Here is a 21,814-nt window from a genome sequence, read left to right on the forward strand (position 1 = left end):
TCCTCTTGAAAGCATCATATAGGCTCCTCATCCTGCAGTGTATACATATCACAATTAGAGCCTATTTTTCATCAATTAACCATAATATGTCATTGGAATTTAATCAAGCGGAAGCATAAATAATAGCTAAATCACCTATATTTCGCCTATTATCATTGATCATGATCATAGACTCATAGTGTCCAACTGTCCATGCCTCCTGTTGTCACTGTGAGGTCGATCCAATCAAGTGAGCCAATCCTTAAACTGTATCCCAATAAGATCCTCAGCTCAGTAGCACAGATTCGGAATTTTAAACTTATGGATTCGGAATTCAAATTGTTTTAAATTAGTGGATTGTGAATGTTTTAAGACGAATACAAAGTTCAGTCGAACCTGCTCCGACACTCTAGCTCGGAATTAGACTTCTGATAAAAATGTTAGACTTGATGAAGAAGAACCTAAACTGTGTAGATGCTTTGATTTCCTGAAATTTGCTGTTTAACCATTAGACTATGTAGAGAGAAGACGAAAGAATCTACTGCAAGCAAGGGCAGAGCTACAAGTCTGAATACGGGTTTGGCAGAAATTAGTAGCTTTATGTACAGAAAAATTGAAATTTTTTCTTATATATACTACAATACAAACTTATTTATTCGTGTCAGTTAATTTGAAACTCATACATTTAAAATACTAGCTCTCACACTCTAAGATGTCTTCCATCTGGTGCCCAGCTGAAACCAGGCGTGTGTTTCTTATTTTTTAGGATATTTTGTGTGAATATTTTTTTTTATGATTTGAGTATATTTTACTCAATTATAACTAGTATTAACATCAAAAATCATATGGATTTCATAGAAATCGCAAAGGTTTTTCAACAAACCCCAATTTCTCCAAAGCTAGGTTTTTTCTAATACAAGGTAATGTAATTATACTACTCCCTCTTCAATAATGGAGTTCAAATGATGTTATTAAGTGTATTTGGGTATTGCAAATGTGATTAGAACATAGTATTATTAGATGTAACCCAAAAAGTGGGCTTGTGAAAGAGATGATGAATAATAACTTAAAGCTAAGGGAATAATTAGGGTAACTGTTTTAATAGCTCTAATGGATCGTGAATACCATGTTTGGGTAATAAAAGGACTTTAATTATGGGAGTAATTGGGCACTGATTTTGTGATTTGCTGTAAAAATTTCGAAACTTCATTGTTGGTTCTTAGAAAGCTGTAGTGAAGAATTCTTGTTGATACACCAAAATTCCTTTTTAACTCTTTGTCCATGATTACAAAAATGAGAACTTTTACAAGCATAACTGATTGTGATTAGCGCGAAGCAGACTATTCATGTTATCCTTAATCCTCAATTAAATTTATTATGAGGGTGTCTTCTGAGAAGTAAGCTTGGTGAATGACCTTCTATTGGGGATTTCTATTTGCAACTTATCTAAAGGTTAGAAATTATTGACTTATTTTAGCCTCTGTATTCCTTTTGGAATTTCACCAAAAAGATTGTTCTTCATGAGATATCCAGAAACTCCTAGCGTATCATCAATAGCTAATCAAATGATCTCTGGATTGTACCTTTTAGTCTGTTATTAGCTAACCAAAATGTAACAAAAGCTGGTTTCTTGAAAGATCTAATTAAAATTTTTTGATGGCCCTCTAACTTCCAACTCTAATGTACCAGCAAGAACACTTGAAGACGTATAAATTAAATAGAAGTTTTCAAATGATTTCATGAACTTGATGGTGATATCGATGTGAAGGGTAGGCTGCCTACATCACATCCTCTTGGCACCCTTTCGTAAATGAGGGATGCTTTGTGCACTGGGTTGCCTTTTTTTTTTTATGGTGATATTGATGTCAATTTGTTTGAATCTAGCAATAGACTTCCACGGTTATAGGGCATCACATTTTGTGGAGATTAGAGGCTCACAATTGATGCAGAAAGAAAGCCATTTAAACTGATATACGAATGTAGTACCCAATATCTCCAAATCTTTGAAATCTTCCCAATTATAAGGAAGTAAAGATAATTTCTTGATCAAGAATCAGTTTACAGGTTGTATTCGGTTCCTTCCCTATAAGTAGCAGATTTTGTTCAATAATTATGGGCTCAAAGTCCTTTTTAGTTACTTAACTATCAATTTATTACTTTAATCAGTTCTAGTGCATACAATGAAGTTCCTAATTAAATAGTAATAGCTACTATAAGTTATTGGATGTTAACATGGCTGAAGAGGTGGTGAAGATGCTTTTTCATGTGTTAGCATTTATTACTAGATCTTGAACATCTTTTCAATCTCTTTTTTTTTCCTAACATGAAGCTTGCATAACAAAGTTGATAATTAATGCTTGTATTATATTCTTAATTAGTTTCAATAATGTAGAACTGTTAGCATTAATATCTTCTCAATAGTATAAATTTAATCAGTTTCAATAAAGATAGATCATATATTGCTGCAAAGATCCAACCAACAAACGCATTTCCCTTCATAGACTCAATGGAGAAAACATTCTTGTTAGCATTTTTATTGATATCTCTTCACATTATAGCAACTTCATGCTTAGCCATGAATATAAGCACAGATCAATCTTCTCTTCTTGCCTTAAAATCCCACATCACTTCAGACCCTTATCGCATTCTCTCAACAAACTGGTCTTCTAGTTCTACCTCAATTTGTAACTGGATTGGAATCACTTGTGGCTCGCGCCATCAACGAGTTACTGTGCTGAATATTTCAGACATGGGCTTGACTGGTACCATCCCACCACAACTTGGCAACCTTTCTTTTCTTGTTTCACTTGATCTAAGCTACAACAATTTCCAAGGTGAACTTCCACCAGAGTTCACTCATTTGCGAAGATTAAGAGCCATTGATCTTAGTTTCAACTTCTTGTCTGGACAAATTCCTCAGTTATTGGGTGATTTAGATGACCTTCGAATGCTCTCTCTGGAAAACAATAGTTTCAATGGGTTTATTCCTTCTTCTATCTCTAAGATGAAGAATCTTGAATTCTTGAATCTGAAGTACAATAATCTAGAAGGAAATATTCCTATAGAAATAGCAACTCTTCAGAAATTGAAACAGTTTTCCTTGGGATACAATAAACTCAATGGATCCAATGTGCTTTCCATGTCCAATATCTCAAGTACACTAGAAATTTTGGATCTCAGAAATGCTGGTTTAATTGGTGATTTCCCTTCTGATTTATGTCGTCGTCTTCCCAGATTACAAAGGCTTGGACTTAGCTCCAATATGTTAAGCGGAGAGCTACCAAGAAGCATATCTGAATGCTCAGAACTTCAAGTCCTATTGTTGTTTCAAAATAACATTGTTGGAACAATTCCAAGAGAAGTAGGTAACTTACTACTGCTGCAATATTTGGATCTTGGACAAAACAGGTTAGAAGGTAAGTGTTCTTACCATTTTTCGTGGGAGTTTAACTTATACAATTAGACTTCTCTATAACATCATCCCTACATAACATCCATTCACTATAAAAGCCAAATTTTTCTCAGAACCAATTTTTATGTTATATTATAATATATATCCTCCATAATAGTACTTCACTATAATAGCCAAAAAATATCGAAACAAACGAGGCTGTTATAGAGAGGTTTGACAGTATACACTAACAAAATAAACAATTTTATAACCTTTTTGGCCAAGCTTTTTAGCTTGGAGGCTATAGCTAATAGTGTTAATTTTTCAAATAAATGCTTATTTTAGAAAGTTGAGGTGTTTGGTTAAACTTTATAAATTTTGCATTTATATTAATTAAAAATTATAATATACTTTGCAATTTTATAATCTTTCATTGTGGACACTTAAAATTGTTTATCTAATTAAATACTATTAATCGTAACGGTCGAACTGCTCGCACAAGAAAATAAAATTAGTACAAGCAACTCATGGATTAATCACCTCATTCCACGAGGTCAAGTTCGAATTGGTCTATTATGACAACCAATATGTTGCTTAACTCTATGGATATATAAAAAAGTCTAAAATATTTATAACAACAACAACCACCCAGTATAATCCCACAAATGGAGTCTAGGGAGGTTAGTGTGTACGCAGACCTTACCCCTACCCCGGGGGTAGAGAGGTTGTTTCCGAATAGACCCTGGGCACAAGAAGATGAAATGCGACAATAGAAAACAACAAGGTCTAATATATTTGTATGTATCAAATTTTCTCTTTCTTTGATATATTAAATTAGGTTAAGACATTTGAAAATTTTATTAAGTTAGTTAATCTAATGAATGATGATTTATTAGTATCAAGAACTCAATTTAACCAACAAACGATTGAAATTTAATCATTAAATTTAGTTTTGTCTGAAGTAGTACTAGCTTTAAAATTCCATTTCAAGAACTATGTTTAGTAAAATATGTAAGAATTACTATACTTATTATTTGAAGAGATATTAAAATATTTTCACTTATGTTGGCCAATTGCGAATATAGTATTATTATATATGGTTTTGTTTGATTTTCCATGAGTATTATTGTATAGAAGTTAAATTAAGTATATGATTTTGTGTAAGTGATATTTATGTTTAAAAATTTGACAGGCACAATTCCAAATGAGATTGGTCATCTTCATAACTTGAAGGAATTGATGATGGAACAAAATGCATTAACGGGCTCAATCCCTGAAACCATATTCAACATTTCATCGCTTGAAGTTTTATCAATGTGGAACAACCAGCTTGAAGGACCTCTACCAAAAAAAGTTGGAAATTTGACTATGCTTAACATACTTGATCTTGCAAATAATACCTTGACAGGTATGGAAAAATATTTAAACCACGTCCATTTAAGAATTTTAGGTTTTTGGATACTTCTGCTTATAAAAGGGCAAAAGGAATAACCCGGTGCACAAAGCAACCCGCGTTCACGCAGGGTCCAGGGAAGGGCCGCACCCCAAGGGGATGTGATGTAGGTACCGTACCTTAATGCAAGCATCAGTGGCTGATTCTATGCCTTCAAACCGTGACCTATAGGTCACACAGCTATAAAACCTCGGGGATAAAAGAGCCAATCAATCCAATGATCCCCATCTTCCGAAAAAAAGAAAAGGGGGAGACAACTTGACCGTTGCTCCTAGGCTCCCCTTCTGCTTATCCTAATATTTATTTTGTTGCAGGTGTAATTCCAGATGAAGTTGGTAATCTTCAAGAGTTGGTTGGCCTTACATTGTATCTCAATAACTTTAGTGGATCTATCCCTATTGGTATCTTCAATATCTCAACCCTTAGAGCTATTTCAATCACAAATAACCACATTTCAGGTAAAATTCCTTCCACTATAGGCAAAGGGTTACCTAATGTTGAAGGAATTTATCTATCTGAAACCAACATTAATGGTGTTTTACCTAGTTCCATCTCAAATTTGTCCAAGCTTGCTGTTCTCGAACTCGGTGGAAATGAACTTACGGGTTCAATTCCTGAGTCTTTAGGAAATTTAAGACAACTTGTAAGTCTCAACTTGTATGGTAACTCCTTCAAAAGTGACTTGAGCTTTATTACGCCTTTGGCCAATTCAAAACACTTGTATAGATTGATATTGTCTTTCAATCCCCTAAATGCAATGCTTCCGAAATCCATTGGCAATCTTTCTTCTCTTCAAATGTTTGAGGCAATAGGTTGTAACCTCATGGGCCATCTTCCAAATGAAATAGGAAAATTGAGAAACTTATCTTCTTTGTTCCTGGAAGATAATGACTTGACTGGCGTTGTCCCTACGTCAATAACTTCTTTGAAAAATCTTCAACGGCTTTCACTTGGTGCAAACAGATTGAGTGGTTCTTTCCCAAATGGTTTGTGTGAGCTATCCAACTTGGGTTTGCTAAACCTTTCACAAAATCAAATGTGGGGAAGTATTCCGAGTTGCTTAGGGGATGTGACTTCTCTTAGGGAGATTTATCTTGATTCCAATAACTTCACTTCTAACATACCTTCAAATCTATGGAACCTCAAAGATACTTTGAAGCTGAACTTGTCTTCTAATTTCTTCAATGGGTCTCTACCACCAGAAATTGGAAATCTCAAGGATGCAATACTTTTGGATCTTTCCTGGAATCAAATCTCAGGCAACATTCCTAGTACAGTGGGAGGTCTACAAAAATTGATTCAATTATCATTGGCTCATAACAGAATTGAAGGATCTCTTCCTGACACTATTGGGAAACTTTTAACTTTGGAAGCATTGGATCTTTCATATAACAATATATCTGGTGTGATCCCAAAGTCATTAGAGGAACTTAAGCAACTAGGCTCCTTTAATGTCTCATTCAACAGGTTACACGGGGAAATTCCGAATGGAGGACCGTTTGTTGATCTCCCTTACCAGTCTTTCATGTCGAATGAAGGATTGTGTGGTAACCTTCAAAAGCATGTCCCAGCTTGTCCTTCTAATAATCATTCTAATTCAAAGAAAAGAAGACTCGTATGGATTGTCGTTGCCTCGTCAGTTATATCTGTAATAGGGCTTGCTTCAGCAATAGTTTTCATGTTGATGAGACGTCGGGGTAAAACAGTCAATGCTGAAGATGAGTGGTTGCCCGAGGTAGCACCGCAAAGAATTTCTTACTATGAACTTCAAAGAGCAACTCAGGGCTTTGATGGAAATAACCTGCTAGGTAGTGGAAGTTTTGGTTCTGTTTACAAAGGGACATTGGCAGATGGAATGATAGTAGCTGTTAAAGTTTTCAATGTGCAGATGGAAGGTACATTTCAAACCTTTGATAGAGAATGTGAAATCTTGCGTAATCTTCGTCACAAAAATCTCATTAAGATCATTAGCAGCTGTTGTAACTTGGATTTTAAAGCATTGATACTTGAGTACATGCCAAATGAGAGTTTAGACAAATTGCTATATTCTCGAGATTATTCTTTAAATATAATGCAAAGATTGAATATCATGGTCGATGTTGCATCTGCTCTAGAGTATCTTCATCATGGTTACTCAGTACCAATTATTCACTGTGATTTGAAGCCGAGCAACGTCTTACTTGACAACGACATGGTGGGCCACCTGAGTGACTTTGGCATTGCTAAACTTTTAACTAAGGAAGAATGTATTGCTCACACTACAACCTTTGCAACAATTGGTTACATTGCTCCAGGTGAATTCTTTATTTAACTTGTAACCGTTAAGGTTATGGATTGGTGAGTTATAAATGTATTTGCTGACATTATAATTTTTCTTTTTAGAGTATGGTTCGGAAGGCCTTATATCCAAGAGGTCTGATGTTTATAGTTATGGTATTATGCTGCTGGAAATATTTACCAAGAAGAAACCTAATGATGAAATGTTCACTGGAGATTTGAATTTGAGAAGCTGCGTGCATAATTCGCTTCCTGATGAGTTGGATCAATTCATAGATACTGACTTACTAACGTTGGATGAACAAAACTCAAGTCAAAAGCTACAATGTCTGACATTGATTATGGAGTTAGCCATGAATTGCACAACCAATATTCCAGGTGAAAGGATGAACATGGTTGATGTTGTAGCAGCATTGAAAAAGATCAAACAGAAGCTTTCTTCCTATTATTGAACGACTAAACGACGTAACATCAGATACTTTCCATATTCCTGTGGGAAAAAAAGGCTATAAAAGTTCAGTAGCATTTAACCATCAGTAATTGTTTCCTCCAGTGTCATTGCAGGAGATTGTGTGACTATTTGAAGTTAGAAGGATGGAAGCTACAATTTTGGAGAGTACTCTACAAACATCACAGCCATGTTTGTAGATTGTTCATGTGGCCAGCATTGTGTCCAAAAATATTAGTAGCATTACATTCCGTAGTTTTTCTACCAAATGTAGTTCCTAAGATGTCTGCCCATAATGCATAATTAGAAAACACCGGAGGAACTGTCAAAATCGTTGGTTTGTCAAAAAGCTTCATCTTTGCTCTTCTTTAGCTAGGAGGTCTGCCATCCGATTCTGTTCTCTGTAATTATGGCTGATGATTGGTTTCCTCAGTCAAGCCATCAATAACTTGCATTCAAAAATAATGGGTTTATAAGGCAAGTGTCCTGATTCCGACATATTAATAACTTCCATAGAATCTGTGTTAATGTGGAGTGGAGTCAAGTTTAGTTCCACTGCAATGTTGAGACCCTGAAACAAAGAATTTAATTCAGCCAGGTTATTCATGAAGCCTACTACCCAATCACCTTTGTTCTGATAAATGTATATTCAATAAGAAAATTGTGAAGATTAATACAAACTATGAGTTCATGCAAATTGAGAACTCATAAACTTAAAATTCTGGCTTCGCTTCTGATTGAGATGAGACTCTCTATAATGTATAAACACAAAAGGTAGCTCGTGAGGCAAAGATAATCCAAAGCTTTATAAAGAGACAAAAGAAACATCGCTCATATAATGTGGGCACTTAACTAATGGTACTTATCTTGCCTTACTTTGTACCTTTGTGAGCCTAGTCTGGTAGGATTTTTGTCTAAGATAGCTAGTGGCAATGTCGTGCCTTACTATTTTCTCTTTTCGGTGCAGGACCTATTTACTAGTCATCGTTTTTGCTTTGCATTTTTCTTCTGCTTTTTATGTTCCTATTTTCCCTATGATATCTGTAGTGAAACTAATATTGTCTCCTTTTGTCTTTTTATTTCTCTTGAGCCGAGGGTCTTTCGGAAACAACCTCTCTACTTCTTAGGGGTAGGGGTAAGGTTTGGGTACACACTACCCTTCCCAGACCCCACTTGTGAGAGAATACTTGGTTGTTGTTGTTAACTAATGGTACTTATTGTCATATATTTTTACTTCACATTATAAATAAATATGCAATACATTGGCTCATTGATATATTGAACCATTCAAAACACTCTCATGGTACCATATCACCCTTCTTTTTTGGGATTGTTACCCAAATAGCCGATCGAATTTACTGCTTATATTTTTTACTATACAAATTATACACTGATTATATACAGTTATAAACAATGATTATATACAGTTATACACTTATTATGTAAACATGAATTATACATATATTATACATCTACGAGCTAACAACTTGTTTAGATGGCTGTTATCTATTGTATTGTATTGTTACTTTAAATATAATATTTATTTTGATTGTTACTTAAATTTTATTGTATTGTATCGTTAAATCCGTCGTTACGTAACGATAAAAAGTGTCACTTGTTAAACCAAGATGAGGAAAAGTGTCACTTTATGCGCCAGTATGATCGGGTCGTTATCTTGCTTTTTTTCCTCATCTTGTCCTTCTTTATTATTAAATAAATATATTTTATCCTTTATCTTAACTTTTTACATAATAATTCTATCATGTCTCCTACTTCTTTTATTTAATAATATTGCAAGTTTATTCTTCATATTGCTGGCGCATCACATCATGAAACAATGACAAATTATATAATCTATTCAAACATCGCATTCATCAAAATAATACAATACAATATAATACATTATGAAATGACATGCAATAACTATCCAAACAAGCTATAAGTTTTAGTGGTTGGTAGGCAAATTTTTAGGTTAATTTTTTTGTTTTATTTAATTTAAATATTATACACTAAGAGTTCATTTGATTTAGAAATAAATTATGCAAAAATTGTAATATCGGAATTAGTAATGCAGGAACTAATGCATAGATTATTTTTTTATAGTTGTTTGGTTCATTGTATTAAAAATGAGATATAATATGTATAATCTAGATCATGTGTTTGATCTTAAGCTGAATACAAATGGAGAAACTTAAAATTACCATAATTTTTCATTTAAATACCTCAAGTAAACCTTGTTTCGATTGAACACTTATAGTAGGTTCAAAGTACCAATTAGACACAATGTTGACATTGTTGATTGCGTGAGTTGCACCGTATAAAATGTTCTTTGGCTTGATATTCCTAGCTGTAGTTTTTAAGAAATGAACCACAATTGGTAAAAAAAAAAAGAAGTGAAAATAGAGTAATTAATAGATGAAAGTGTGTGTGAACATATATTTATGAGTCAAAAATACTCCTAGAACATCAATTGAGGATTATGAACACAAGCATTCTACAGGTACAACTCACACTATCATTATGAATATATCTGATTGAAATATTATAGGCCTATTGTAGTTGTTCAATCAGACAAGGTCTACTTTAGGTGTCCAAATAAAAAATCGTGATAATTTTAAATATCTATGTATATATTCAGCCTTGATTTTAAGTTGGGTAGATTTTTATTTTCTATTATAACCATGGTCCTTAAAGAAAGACAAATGCCCAAGGGTATTATTGAAAAGATTTCAAGAGAAGGGTGATTTTGTCAATTTGATTATCTCTATGTATGAGTAATCCATATTTTGCTTTTCCCACATGGAGGTAGTATAAAATAATATAATAACTCATGTATAAGCTTATACAAGAATTACTTATATCAGGAAAGAAAACAGTAACCAAACAAAGAAATAAAAAATGTATAATTTATACCATGTGTTAGTTTATATGAGTTCACCAACTATAGAGTACTTGGTTCTCTATGAGTTTTCACTGAGAATATTAATGAAGCAGTAAGTAAAAGAGATACAGGATTTTTACGTGGAAAAATCCCACTCAAGAGGACAAAAACCACGCAGGCTTTCAACTTCACTAACTTGTAATCACACAATTACAAACACTTTGTAATAACTCTATTACAAAGACTTTAACTCAACTAACTCGTGATACACTTACCACAAGTCACTTTGTCACTTACTAGTTATAAAGACTTTAACTTATGGCTAACTCTAGTCACAACACAAACTTAGAAGGTTTGTGATTTTGGGTTTCCTAAAACACAACTTCTAAGAAAGCAAGATAGGAGTTACAATAAAGAACAAATACAATATTACTACTCAACTACGGATGCACATAGACTCATTGTGAAACTGATCTTTTAGTGGAGTTGTCTTCTTATTCTTGACACACTAGTGACTTCAATGCTGGATCAACACTTTAATGCTTGAGAGAATATCACTGAATGCTCAAGTGAATATCTTGTGTCTTGCACCATGTTGTTATACTAGCAAACACATCACAAGGATGATGTCAATTCTAGGTACACGCCTCTTCCTAATGGGAAGTGACTGCTGCACTGTTTGATGTACCTGCACTATCGCGTGTACAGTTGCAGGCAATCACTTTTTGCAGTTGCTTTCCAGTTGTATCGTTGACTTGTACTTCTGTCAGAAAACACCAAGGGATCAGGTCCCTGTCGTGTTCCTCTTTGTAGCAGTTCATTAGCTGAAGTTCAGGCCGAACTTCGTTCATTTGAAATGTGTACCAAGTGAGTGAGGTTCCCTATCTGGTTCTTTACAGTTAGTTTGTTAGATCATCAAAACATAAGGCAAAGACATTGAAAACCCATCAATTTCCCCCTTTTTGATAATGACAAACTTAGGCATATTTAAAGCAGAAATAACCAGACGAGGTACCAGGAACTTCACAAGTTCCCCCTGACCTTTTGGTTTTGATTCCCCCTTCATCAAATCCCATGTTTCAATAAATTTTCACAAGTTCCCCCTTAATTAGATCCCCTGTTTCAATCAATTTATGTTGCATATAGTACTATACAATACATAATTTTCTTTCCTCTTTTGGCATCATTAAAAATACACAAGCAGGCAAATAACATAAAGAAGTCTAACACAACCAACTCATGCCGCATATTGCACACAACGTGACAGAAAAGAGAAGCCAAAGGAAAACAACAATGTACAAGCAAAAAGAGGAGCTGTTTCATTGATATGAACAATGGACTGAGCAAAACAAGAGCAGTAATGTTGAAATCCAGCATGTCATCAACAACAATACAAACAAAAATAGAAACAGCAGCCACAAAACATCATAACTGGTCACTAGGAGGTATCTAAGAGGCACTAGCAGAGGGAGACTAAGAGAGAGAAGCAGCAAGGGTCTTGAGAACCAGGTCCAATCAGGCATTTGCAGATAGCTGGTCTTCAAGCAGTTTTGCGCGAAGCTTATCATTTTCCTTTGTCAAGCGGGCAACTTCTTCATTGGTGGAATTAATAGAACCTGATCCTTTAACAGCTTGATTGAGTTGAGTTTCTAGTATGGAATTTTGAGCCCTTAATCTTCTGATCTCTTCAGAAACAGCATTTTGAGCATTGATCAGCTGAGAAATAATCAAGATGCTTCCACAAACCTTTTCTACGCACTCACATTCTTCCAGAGTGGTTTTAGAGAAGGTTTACTTGCGTGTGCCCTCTTTGGGATTACCCAAAGGAACCTTGTAAAACTTAAACACTTGAGTGATTAGAAAGCCATATGGAAGCCCATGATTCCCACCTTTAAAGTTTGCCACCTTTTGCATATGATCTATCATGATTGCTGGCAGCTTGATCGGGACAAACTCATCAAGAGCCTTTATTAAGACCAGATCAGACTTTGTAGCAATATACCGCCTCTCAGAACGAGGTAAAAACACCTTATTCACCAGCTCAAAGAGAAGGTGATACTCAGGAAGTAGTACCTTCTTATGTACTTGTTCCCCCTGTTGAATAGCTTGCTCTTTCATGATAGCTCTCCTAAAGTTAGCACCACATACACCTTTGACTGAGGACATTCCTTCACATGGAATTTGGAGAACCTTCCCTAGAGTTGAAACATCAAGTACAATGTCTACTCCATTTACTAGCATGCAGATGTAATCCCCCTTAACAGTGAAGAGAAATGCGTAGAAATTTTGTACCGCATCTTCGTACACCGTAGGCACATCCTCCTGCAACAAGTGCTACCATTGCTGAAATTCCACTATCTCTAGAATTTGCCTCATACCTGCCATCTCTGAGATTGTCGGATCAAACATACGACCCCACAAGACTTTATGAGTTCTCAATCTCTCCTACCAAGGACCACTATCACTAGGTATGGTCTTCAGAGAACCAGGTTCCCCTACAGTTTCCCGTTTTCATTTTCTAGATCCTTCAATAGACTTCCCTTTCTAACTTACAAACCCCACAATATCTCCTTCAAACATAACTTGCTCAACTATACTCTTCTTAGACTTACTGCTACCCTTCACGGATGTTCCACTTTATTTTTCAATAGCTTCATCGGAAGCTCCATCCACAGAATTCTGGATTTTTATAGATCATTTTACAAAAGAACTGAGTTCCTCTAGAGCACCTTTGTCAACCTCAGCCACTGGAATGCTTTTTTTAGTCACAAATTCCCCTTGTTTTATCAACCTCTTCTTCTTTGTCTTGACACTCCTCTTACTTTTCTGCAAGGTAGACTCGAAAGCCTCTTTCTGCTGCAACCTGGTAGTGGGTGACTTGGAAGAGGATTCTAAGGGCTTAGGATAAACAAGAGGTTCCTGAGTTGATTTATCTGGAAGAGAATCAGGTCCTCCAACAGGTTTTTCTGTGACTGTTTCATGGACTGGAGACTCGAAGAGTACCATGGTTCTTTCATAGCCTAGGAATGGAGTTTCTTCCCCTTGATACTCAGACAAGAGATAGGTTTATTCATTCAACAGACTCTCAGCAGCGATAGCCATGATATTGTACGCTGCTTCCTTTTCTAGTGACTCTGGGAGAGCCACTGAGTCCAAAATGAAGGAGTTCAGATACTGATTAGTATCATCCTCAGAGACCTCTGCCACTTAAGAGGTAGCACTTCCTGAGTGTTCTTTGGTGAGATCAGAGGAATAAGGATACACGGGGTTTTCAATATATGGAAGGGAGATAGAGTTTGACAGAAAAGGAAAAACAATAGAAAGTGAGGAGGAAACAGGTGTGGGTGCAGTAGCATTGGAAAATGTGGAAGAGTGAATTTTTGGAGATGACTTTAAGGATGATAGAGAAATGGGAGTGGTGTTAATAGTGGGAGAAGGAAGTGATCGTTCGATTGCCATTGTAGGAGGATTTGGTAGGGAAGTTGAGTGAAAGAGAAGTGAAGAGAAGATCACAGATATACAGAAGAGATGAAGGTTCATGACTTGTTGTGAGGGAGAAAGAGAGTTTTATGGGAAGAAGGGCTAATGATGAGAAGAGAGAGAAATGGGTTCTGAAGGGTCTTGAAAACGACGGTAGGTTTGTGGGAAAACGCTATCGTGCAGAGGAGGTGAAAAGATTTGAAAGACAAGACATGACATAAAGACTTTGAAAAGTCGGATGATGTGGCAGTTGAATTAATTTTGTTAACCTTTTTTGAGAAAGCATGCAAGACAACACATTACTACTAACTTGTGGTACAGGAACCTGATGCCCGAAAAGTTTTTGAAAAAGATTTTAGCAGCTCTTCTTTCACAGTTCATCATTGTACATTTAGCTTATATGATCGACATACGCGTTTACCTGCAACGATATCGATGTGAGTTAGTCTTGGCCAGAAAACACTTTAGCTAGTTTTACCTGAAGGAGATTGTCATAGCCAATTGATAAGGTATCAGGTTTTCAATTAAGCTTCAACATCCTCAGCTTTACCCTATTTCTTTCAAAATGTTCCTCGCTAAATGCCTTTGGAGAAGATATCTGCAATTTAATATTCTTGTGCAGCAAAATCTCATACAGATAAATCCCCCCCCTTTTTTATTTCTAAGACAAATATATCTAACATCAACGAGTTTGGTCCTCTTGCTGGACCAGATTCTTTTCCATGTTAAGAGTGTCTGCTTCAGCTGTTGAGAGAACCGCTGGGTTGTATTTCCTCGTACCCCATGAGATGATTCAATAGAATGAATTATTCCATATGTGCTATTCTTGACCACCAGATAACTTTGTTTCCTTCAAAATGATGCATTTTCTCATGGGAATTGAAATTTTGATTAGTAGGAGAACTGAGTAAATTAAGTAGATTTCCCTACACTTCTTGTTCTGCTACTTGTGGAGTCTGTTGCACTACATATCCAACCCTTCCTTCAGCTTCAGTTGATAATAATTGAAGTACCAGGTTCCTCTTGAGAAGTGAAAGAAGATGTTGCATTATCTTTACATGTCTCCTTCATCTGACTTATCATATTACCCATTTGAAACATCAGATATTTTCCAGGAACCAAAAGTGGTTCATTATCTTGATCATTACTGTTTCCTCCCTTGTTAGAAGAAGAAGTCTTATAGAATGGCTCATGCCCACTTTCTTCCACACATTGTGCTTTTTTGTTTCAAACTTTGTAGACTTTTCCTTTAAGAGGAATATCTCAGAAAGATTGCTTCATCACTTTTTGCATTAGACTTCCCAAGTTGGTCCTTCCCATTGTTGAGATCATACCATTTGCATACAAAGGTTCTTAGATGAGTTATCTTTGGTTTTCTTCCATTGAGTAGCTCTTGGGGGATTTTGTTTAGGAGGGACCTGATCATATACCTGTTCCCCAAGTAGTAAGCAGTGTTTGTTGCTTCTGTCCAGATTTTTTTTGGCGATTCCCCTGTCAATGAGCATTGTCCATTCCATGTCTTCCAGAGTTTTGTTCTTCCTTTCAACAACACCATTTAGCTATGGAATCCTTGGTGCTGAGAAGTTGTGTGCAAGACTCATCAAATTTGGCGTTGACATATTCTATCCCGTGGCCAGATCTGATATGTGCTTCCTTCAGTTCCATCTTCACTTGGATCTTCCTGACAAATGTCGCAAATACCTCAAAAGTCTCTTTCTTTGCTCTAAGAAACTGTGTCCAGGTGGATTTGGAATTTGGCAGCCCGCGAACCAGGTTCTTCTGAATGAGAAACTTGCATGTCCCAATCTTTTATGCCAAGGTTTTGCATCATTGTCAATTGCTTTCAAGAAGCTCATATCACCAGCTTGTAGGGATTTAAGGTCAGCGAAGTGGATGTTCTTGTTCTTTTGGCTCCTAAGACCATTTCACCAGTTACCAGATTGGTAACTGTGCGCATTTTTTGATAAGAACTCTACTTTGCTCCCTTTTGTCACAGATTTGAGAAGCACTCCAGAGATTGTACTTCAGGCAATCCACATAGTACACGTTCTCAATCGAGTGTGATGGAGACTTTCCAACTTTTCAAACACCCAGAATGTACCCTTTTTTTAATTATTTCCAAAGGATCCATTCCCTTTCCTGTAGGGCTTTCAGTGAGAGACAATCCATGATGTTTCTAGTCATGTGCTTTTAGCATCCACTGTTCATGAACCATTGCAGTCCACTTCCTCTCACTATTCCCTGCACATATAAATTATGGGTTAGATTTTAGAATCCAAACTAGTTTGGGTCCCTTGTTATGATAAAAGGGATGGATAAGAGCTTTTCTAGTCCATGTAGGCACTATTCGTTTCTTGCGAGTGATACCTGGTCCTTCTTTAGTAGTCACTTTTTCAATAAAAGATTTGTTTTTCTGAACAAATTGGACCTTGGCCTGACAATTTTCTTTGAAGTGCCTATTGTTCCCACAGTGGGTACAAAGTCAGTTATCAGAAACTGTGACATACTTGCTGTGAGGATTGTAAGGAGTTTTCTCCTTTTGAAACTCGATTCCCTGCCTGTTTCCACTATTGTTGAAGTACATGGTAGTGACAACATCTGAGGACCAGGTCCACTTAAGAGATTTCTCAAGATCCATTTTTACTTTCTTTAGTTCAGTTTGAAGCTGCCTATTTTTCTCAAGTTCACCACATAGACTAGTTTTAACATCATTCAATTCCTTTTCAAGCTTGATGTGTGACTCACTGGCTACTTCTTTCCCTTTCTCAATACTTGTAGACCTAAGTTCTGATTTGAGTCTCTGAATAGTTTCCTCTAGGTTAGTGATTATCAATAAAAAGTCATCCATCTCTTGCTCAGTAGCTGCAATTTTCTCTTCTAGAGTGTGCTTTTCATTGCTAAAGCCTTCTATGGTTTCCTTCAAATCAACAACCACTACTATCAAGTCATCTCTCTCATTTTCTACACTATTTATTTTTTCATTCAAGACTTCCTTTTCTTTTTCAAGATTAGTTATGGTCTCATTTAGATCCACTACATAGACCACTAGATTATCTCTAGATTGTTCAGCATCTCCTAACTCTATGGTCAAGGTCTTCTTATAATTAATAAGGCTATAATATGCATCAATTATAACATTTGCTAATGACCTTAACTTCTTAGAAGAATAGGATTTCAGATTTCTCTGAACATCCCTGAAATTTAGCTCATCATTTTCATCCTCTTCATCATGTCAGACTGATCCATCAGCGCAAACAGTGAGTCATATTTCGTTGCTTCAATTTCCACTGCCATCATGGAGCTATTTTCTGCATCTAGTTCCCTTTCTAATTCACTGGAGGAATCTCCCCAAGCAGCAAGATCTTGCTTCACAATATTGTCATCTACACTTTTTCGACTAAATCGTTTGTTTGGAACCGGGTTCCTTTTTGCTGCTTTGTCAGGGTTTTGTTTGTATTACTTCTGTTTCAAAAGTGTACAGTCTTTGATGAAATTCCCTGACTTTCCGCACCTGTGATAGAGATCATTGTTCCTTGCCTTACTTGAACTGCCCCTCTTTGGTATACCACCATTTCTTCGAACCATCTTTTGAAACCTTTTAGTAAGATAGGCCATATCACTATCTTCTTCACTTGAATCACTGTTTTCAGCCTTGAGCACCAAGTTATTTTCCTTCTTTGGCTCTCTCCTTTCACTGTCTTTATTTCTTTTCATCTCATATGTCTTCAGATTACCAATCAACTCATCCATGGTTAGAGTCTATAGATCTTTAGCTTCAGTGATGGCATTCACCTTACTCTCCCAAGAGCCAGGTAGAACACTGAGAATTTTCCTTACAAGTTTGTTTCTGGGAATAACATCTCCAAGTGAATGAAGCTCATTTATAGTGGATGTAAATCTAGTGTGCATATCTTGTGTAGACTCATCCTCCTTCATTCTGAAGAACTCATACCCAGTGGTGAGCATGTCAATCTTGGACTGTTTAACCTGAGTAGTTCCTTCGTGTGTGGTTTGCAATGCTTCCCATATTTCTTTGGCATAATCACAAGCTGAGACTCTGTTGTACTCATCAGGTCCTATACCACATACCAAGATTTTCTTGGCACGATAGTTCTTTTCTACGGCTTTTCTGTCAATATCACTGTACTCTTTTCTGTCTTTCGGCACCATTGGTCCAGTTTCTCCAAGCTTCTTCATAGGAACATGTGGACCATCACAGAAGATGTCCCATAGTTCTGAGTCTTCAGCCATTATAAAACCATGCATACGAGTTTTCCACCAGCATAGTATTGACCATTGAATCTAGGAGGTCTATAGGTTGATTGTCCATCCTCAAAGTTGGGTGGAGCAACCACTGCGATCCTTTCTAGGTGTTAACCTTTTAGAAAAAAACCGTTTTGATACCAATTGTTAGTTTATATGAGTCCACCAACTATAGCGTACCTGGTCTCTATGAGTTTCCGCTGAGAATACTAATGAAGCAGTAAGTAAAAGAGACACCAAATTTTTACGTGGAAAAATCCCACTCAAGGGGACAAAAACCACCACCTACACTTGTAGGCTTTCAACTTTACTAACTTGTAATCACACTATTACAAGTCACTTTGTAATGACTCTATTACAAAGACTTTAACTCAACTAACTCGTGATACACTTACCACAAGTAACTTTGTCACTTACTAGTTACAAAGACTTTATCTTATGACTAACTCTAGTCACAACACAAACTTAGAAGGTTTGTGATTTTGGGTTTCCTAAAACGCAGCTAAGAAAGCAAGATAGGCGTTACAATAAAGAACAAATACAAGATTACAACTCAACTACGGATACACATAAACTCATTGTGAAATTGATCCTTTAGTGGAGTTGTCTTCTTGTTCTTGACACACCAGTGACTTCAATGCTGGATCAACACTTTAATGCTTGAGAGAATATCACCGAATGCTCAAGTGAATATCTTGTGCCTTGCACCATGTTGTTATACTACCAAAGATATCACAAGGATGATGTCAATTCTTGGTACACGCCTCTTCCCAATGGGAAGTGACTGTTGCACTGTCTGCTGCACTATCGCGTGTACAGTTGCAAACAATCACTTTCTGCAGTTGCTTTCCAGCTGTATAGTTGACTTGTACTTCTGTCAGAGAACACCAAGGGATCAGGTCCATGTCGTGTTCCTCTTTGTAGCAGTTCATTAGCTGAAGTTCAGGCTGAACTTCGTTCATTTGAAATGTGTACCAAGTGAGTTAGATTCCTTATTGGTTCTTTACATTAAGTTTGTTAGATTATCAAAACATAAGAAACATAAGGCAAAGACATTGAAAACCCATCATCATGATTATTTTATCCTATACAGCAAACCAAACGTCCCCTCAACAAAAGTTAGTATAAAAATTATTATGCTATCAAAGAATTTAACTTTTAATATTTGGTAATAGATTCGTAATAATTTTTATCAGTTTTTTAATTAATACTTATTATAAAAATTTATCTATAACTATCATATATGCGATCTAATTAAGTACAACATTTTAAAAATCTTAATGCATATAAGTTAAATTTATTAATTTTCTTGAGTTTAATTTTTATTTTTTTGTGGACATAAAATAACTGTTCGATTAACTTATCTTGCATGTCCTTCCACCTCGCTTAAAAAAAATTAAAAAACATTATCAGTTTACGTTTTCTGAAAAATATTTATGAAGAAATGACTTGAAGGATTTTTTGAGCAAATAAAATCGTATTCAATTGAAAAAAGCACTTACAAAAATAAAATACAATAATAAAAACACGTTATTCTTCTGGTCTAACATTTTCTCCCTAAAAAGTTTTTTCAAATGACGGTTATAAAAAGTTGCTCAAGCAATAGGTACTTTCAAATGACTTTGTGATATTTCTGGCTGTCACACCTCCTTTTTTCGCCCGCGACGCCCGCAGAGGGGTGCATAAGGGAGTTTTTTCAATTAAAGGACAATCGAAAGAGGATTTGTTTATTTATTTCAAAGTCGCCACTTGGGAGATTTATGGTGTCCCAAGTCACCGGTTTAATCCCGAATCGAGGAAAATATTGACTCTGTTTAACAGTCTGCGCACCAGAAATCCGGATAAGGAATTCTGTTAACCCGGGAGAAGGTGTTAGGCATTCCCGAGTTCCGTGGTTCTAGCACGGTCGCTCAACTGTTATATTCGGCTTAATTATCTGATTTTATACAAATACGAACTTAGGTGCAAATTTTGACTATTTACCGCTTTTATTATTATTATTATTATTATTATTATTATTATTATTATTATTATTATTATTATTATTATTATTATTATTATTATTATTATTATTATTATTATTTTACAGAGAATTGCAACGTTGTGAAAATGTATCTCGAACCACGTCACAATCAATGTACCCATGATCGTCGACACACTTCCACTTCATTGAGATTTGGATTTGGGTCACATCAATGTACACCCGCGTTTAAGAAAATACATTATTAAAGGCACGCCTAAAACGATTAGCGCATTATTATTTTTGAGAAAGACCGTGAAATCTTGCTAAAACGGTCCATTCGAAGTCTAATTAATTATTAACCATTTATTGAGGGCCCCGCAGCTTGCGTTTTATTTGGCGAGGCTCGTCTCATTTATTTTAAGGATATCCTAAAATGACTATATTTCTATTAAATTCGTCTCTAAAATAAAAGAGAAAAATCCTAATTAATTACATGCTTTAAAAAAAAGGCGTAACATATTAAATGCTAGATTAAGACAAATATTAACGGAAAGGAATGTTAATACAATTGAAATTATAAATAAAATACGGAATCGACAAATAATATATTCAAAAGAAACTAATTATCCTATAACTAGATTAAACTCGCCTTGTTAGATGACTTGAACCGTTGGAATTAATTATTTATAACTATTTGAAACAAGAATCAATCTTAATTATTAATGCGTATTCGAAAACTTAAACGTTAACTCGTCTTGTTTGAACTCAAATCATGCCATAATGCATAATTCACGAAATTAATTTAAATTCATGTTTTAACTAAATTTAGCTACATGTTCACGATTAACCTACTGTTGACAATATTAAAACCTTCATGACTAGTGAACTAACCAGTTTTGCCAAGCCGATTCACTAAAGACCAACTTATGTTATTTTCCTCTTATTCCAATTATTAAACAGCTTGACAGTAATGAACATGCTTAAACATATACTACCTAATAACCAAACTAAAGCAGAGTATTATTTAATACATCACTACAAGATGCCTAGTTATGCAAAGCGATAGAAATTTACAGAATAATAATACATGAAATAGCCTAAATACAATCAGTAAAAGAAACAAAAAAAAACTAAATTAAAACTTCAAAGTTCCATTCTTCATATATGTTCATGCTTTCACATTTCAGCTTACAATATCGACAAGGTTATAGCCATATACCTGGTATTGGAAGTAAAAGAAGAGGAAGATCAGCAGTAGCAAAGCAACAAGAACAATCAGCAACGACCCCGCAACCAGTAACGACCAGCAACGAAAAACAAGTGACAGATTTTAAAATCAAGCAAAAATCCAGCAATAACCAGTGAAGTAGTAGCAAATAACCAACCAAAACTCAAGGAACAAACCAAATGAAAATCTAGAAACACCAACAACAATTAACGGGCAGAAACAAAGTGAACCTTTTTTAGATTGAAAGACCAGTTAATGTTTAACCCTTAAATTCTGACTCCGTATATCCAGTGTATTCAGATTGTATATCGGATGTATACTACTCTCTATTTAGATTTCCAGAATATTTTTTCTGTTCCGAAAAATCCTCAAATCTCTCTTAATGTTCAAAAAAATTCTCTCAATCTCGAAAATATCTCCTTTCTGATTTTTTAAAAGTCCCCCCCCTTTT

At 35.5% G+C, this 21,814-nt stretch overlaps 2 protein-coding genes across 2 annotated transcripts; one reads left to right on the forward strand and one right to left on the reverse strand.

Moving 5' to 3' along the window:
- The first annotated feature begins 317 nt into the window (after positions 1 to 317).
- LOC107762305 (uncharacterized) lies at positions 318 to 8,055 on the forward strand. The gene is made up of 4 exons (XM_075253338.1): positions 318 to 3,395; positions 4,563 to 4,778; positions 5,138 to 7,117; positions 7,206 to 8,055. Exons 1-4 carry the CDS (start codon positions 2,486 to 2,488, stop codon positions 7,550 to 7,552), a joined length of 3,453 nt encoding a protein of 1,150 aa, XP_075109439.1. The 5' UTR covers positions 318 to 2,485; the 3' UTR covers positions 7,553 to 8,055.
- A 9,613-nt stretch (positions 8,056 to 17,668) lies between these two features.
- LOC142180688 (uncharacterized) lies at positions 17,669 to 18,160 on the reverse strand. The gene is made up of 2 exons (XM_075252736.1): positions 18,052 to 18,160; positions 17,669 to 17,985 (listed from the first exon to the last, which is right to left on the reverse strand). The coding sequence occupies exons 1-2, from the start codon at positions 18,158 to 18,160 to the stop codon at positions 17,669 to 17,671; spliced, it is 426 nt and encodes a 141-aa protein (XP_075108837.1).
- Between the last annotated feature and the right edge of the window lie 3,654 nt (positions 18,161 to 21,814).

Source organism: Nicotiana tabacum, chromosome 5 (assembly GCF_000715075.1).
Source record: "Nicotiana tabacum cultivar K326 chromosome 5, ASM71507v2, whole genome shotgun sequence".
Lineage (NCBI taxonomy): Eukaryota > Viridiplantae > Streptophyta > Magnoliopsida > Solanales > Solanaceae > Nicotiana > Nicotiana tabacum.

Excerpts from the sequence above, each read along its gene's own strand:
- LOC142180688 (XM_075252736.1), bottom strand. The coding sequence starts at position 18,160 with ATGGCTGAAGACTCAGAACTATGGGACATCTTCTGTGATGGTCCACAT. Across the intron at positions 17,986-18,051 it reads GAAAGACAGAAAAGAGTACA|GACCTGATGAGTACAACAGA; the intron begins GTGATATTGACA and ends TATGTGGTATAG.
- LOC107762305 (XM_075253338.1), top strand. The coding sequence starts at position 2,486 with ATGGAGAAAACATTCTTGTTAGCATTTTTATTGATATCTCTTCACATT. Across the intron at positions 4,779-5,137 it reads TGCAAATAATACCTTGACAG|GTGTAATTCCAGATGAAGTT; the intron begins GTATGGAAAAAT and ends ATTTTGTTGCAG. Across the intron at positions 7,118-7,205 it reads AATTGGTTACATTGCTCCAG|AGTATGGTTCGGAAGGCCTT; the intron begins GTGAATTCTTTA and ends TTTTCTTTTTAG.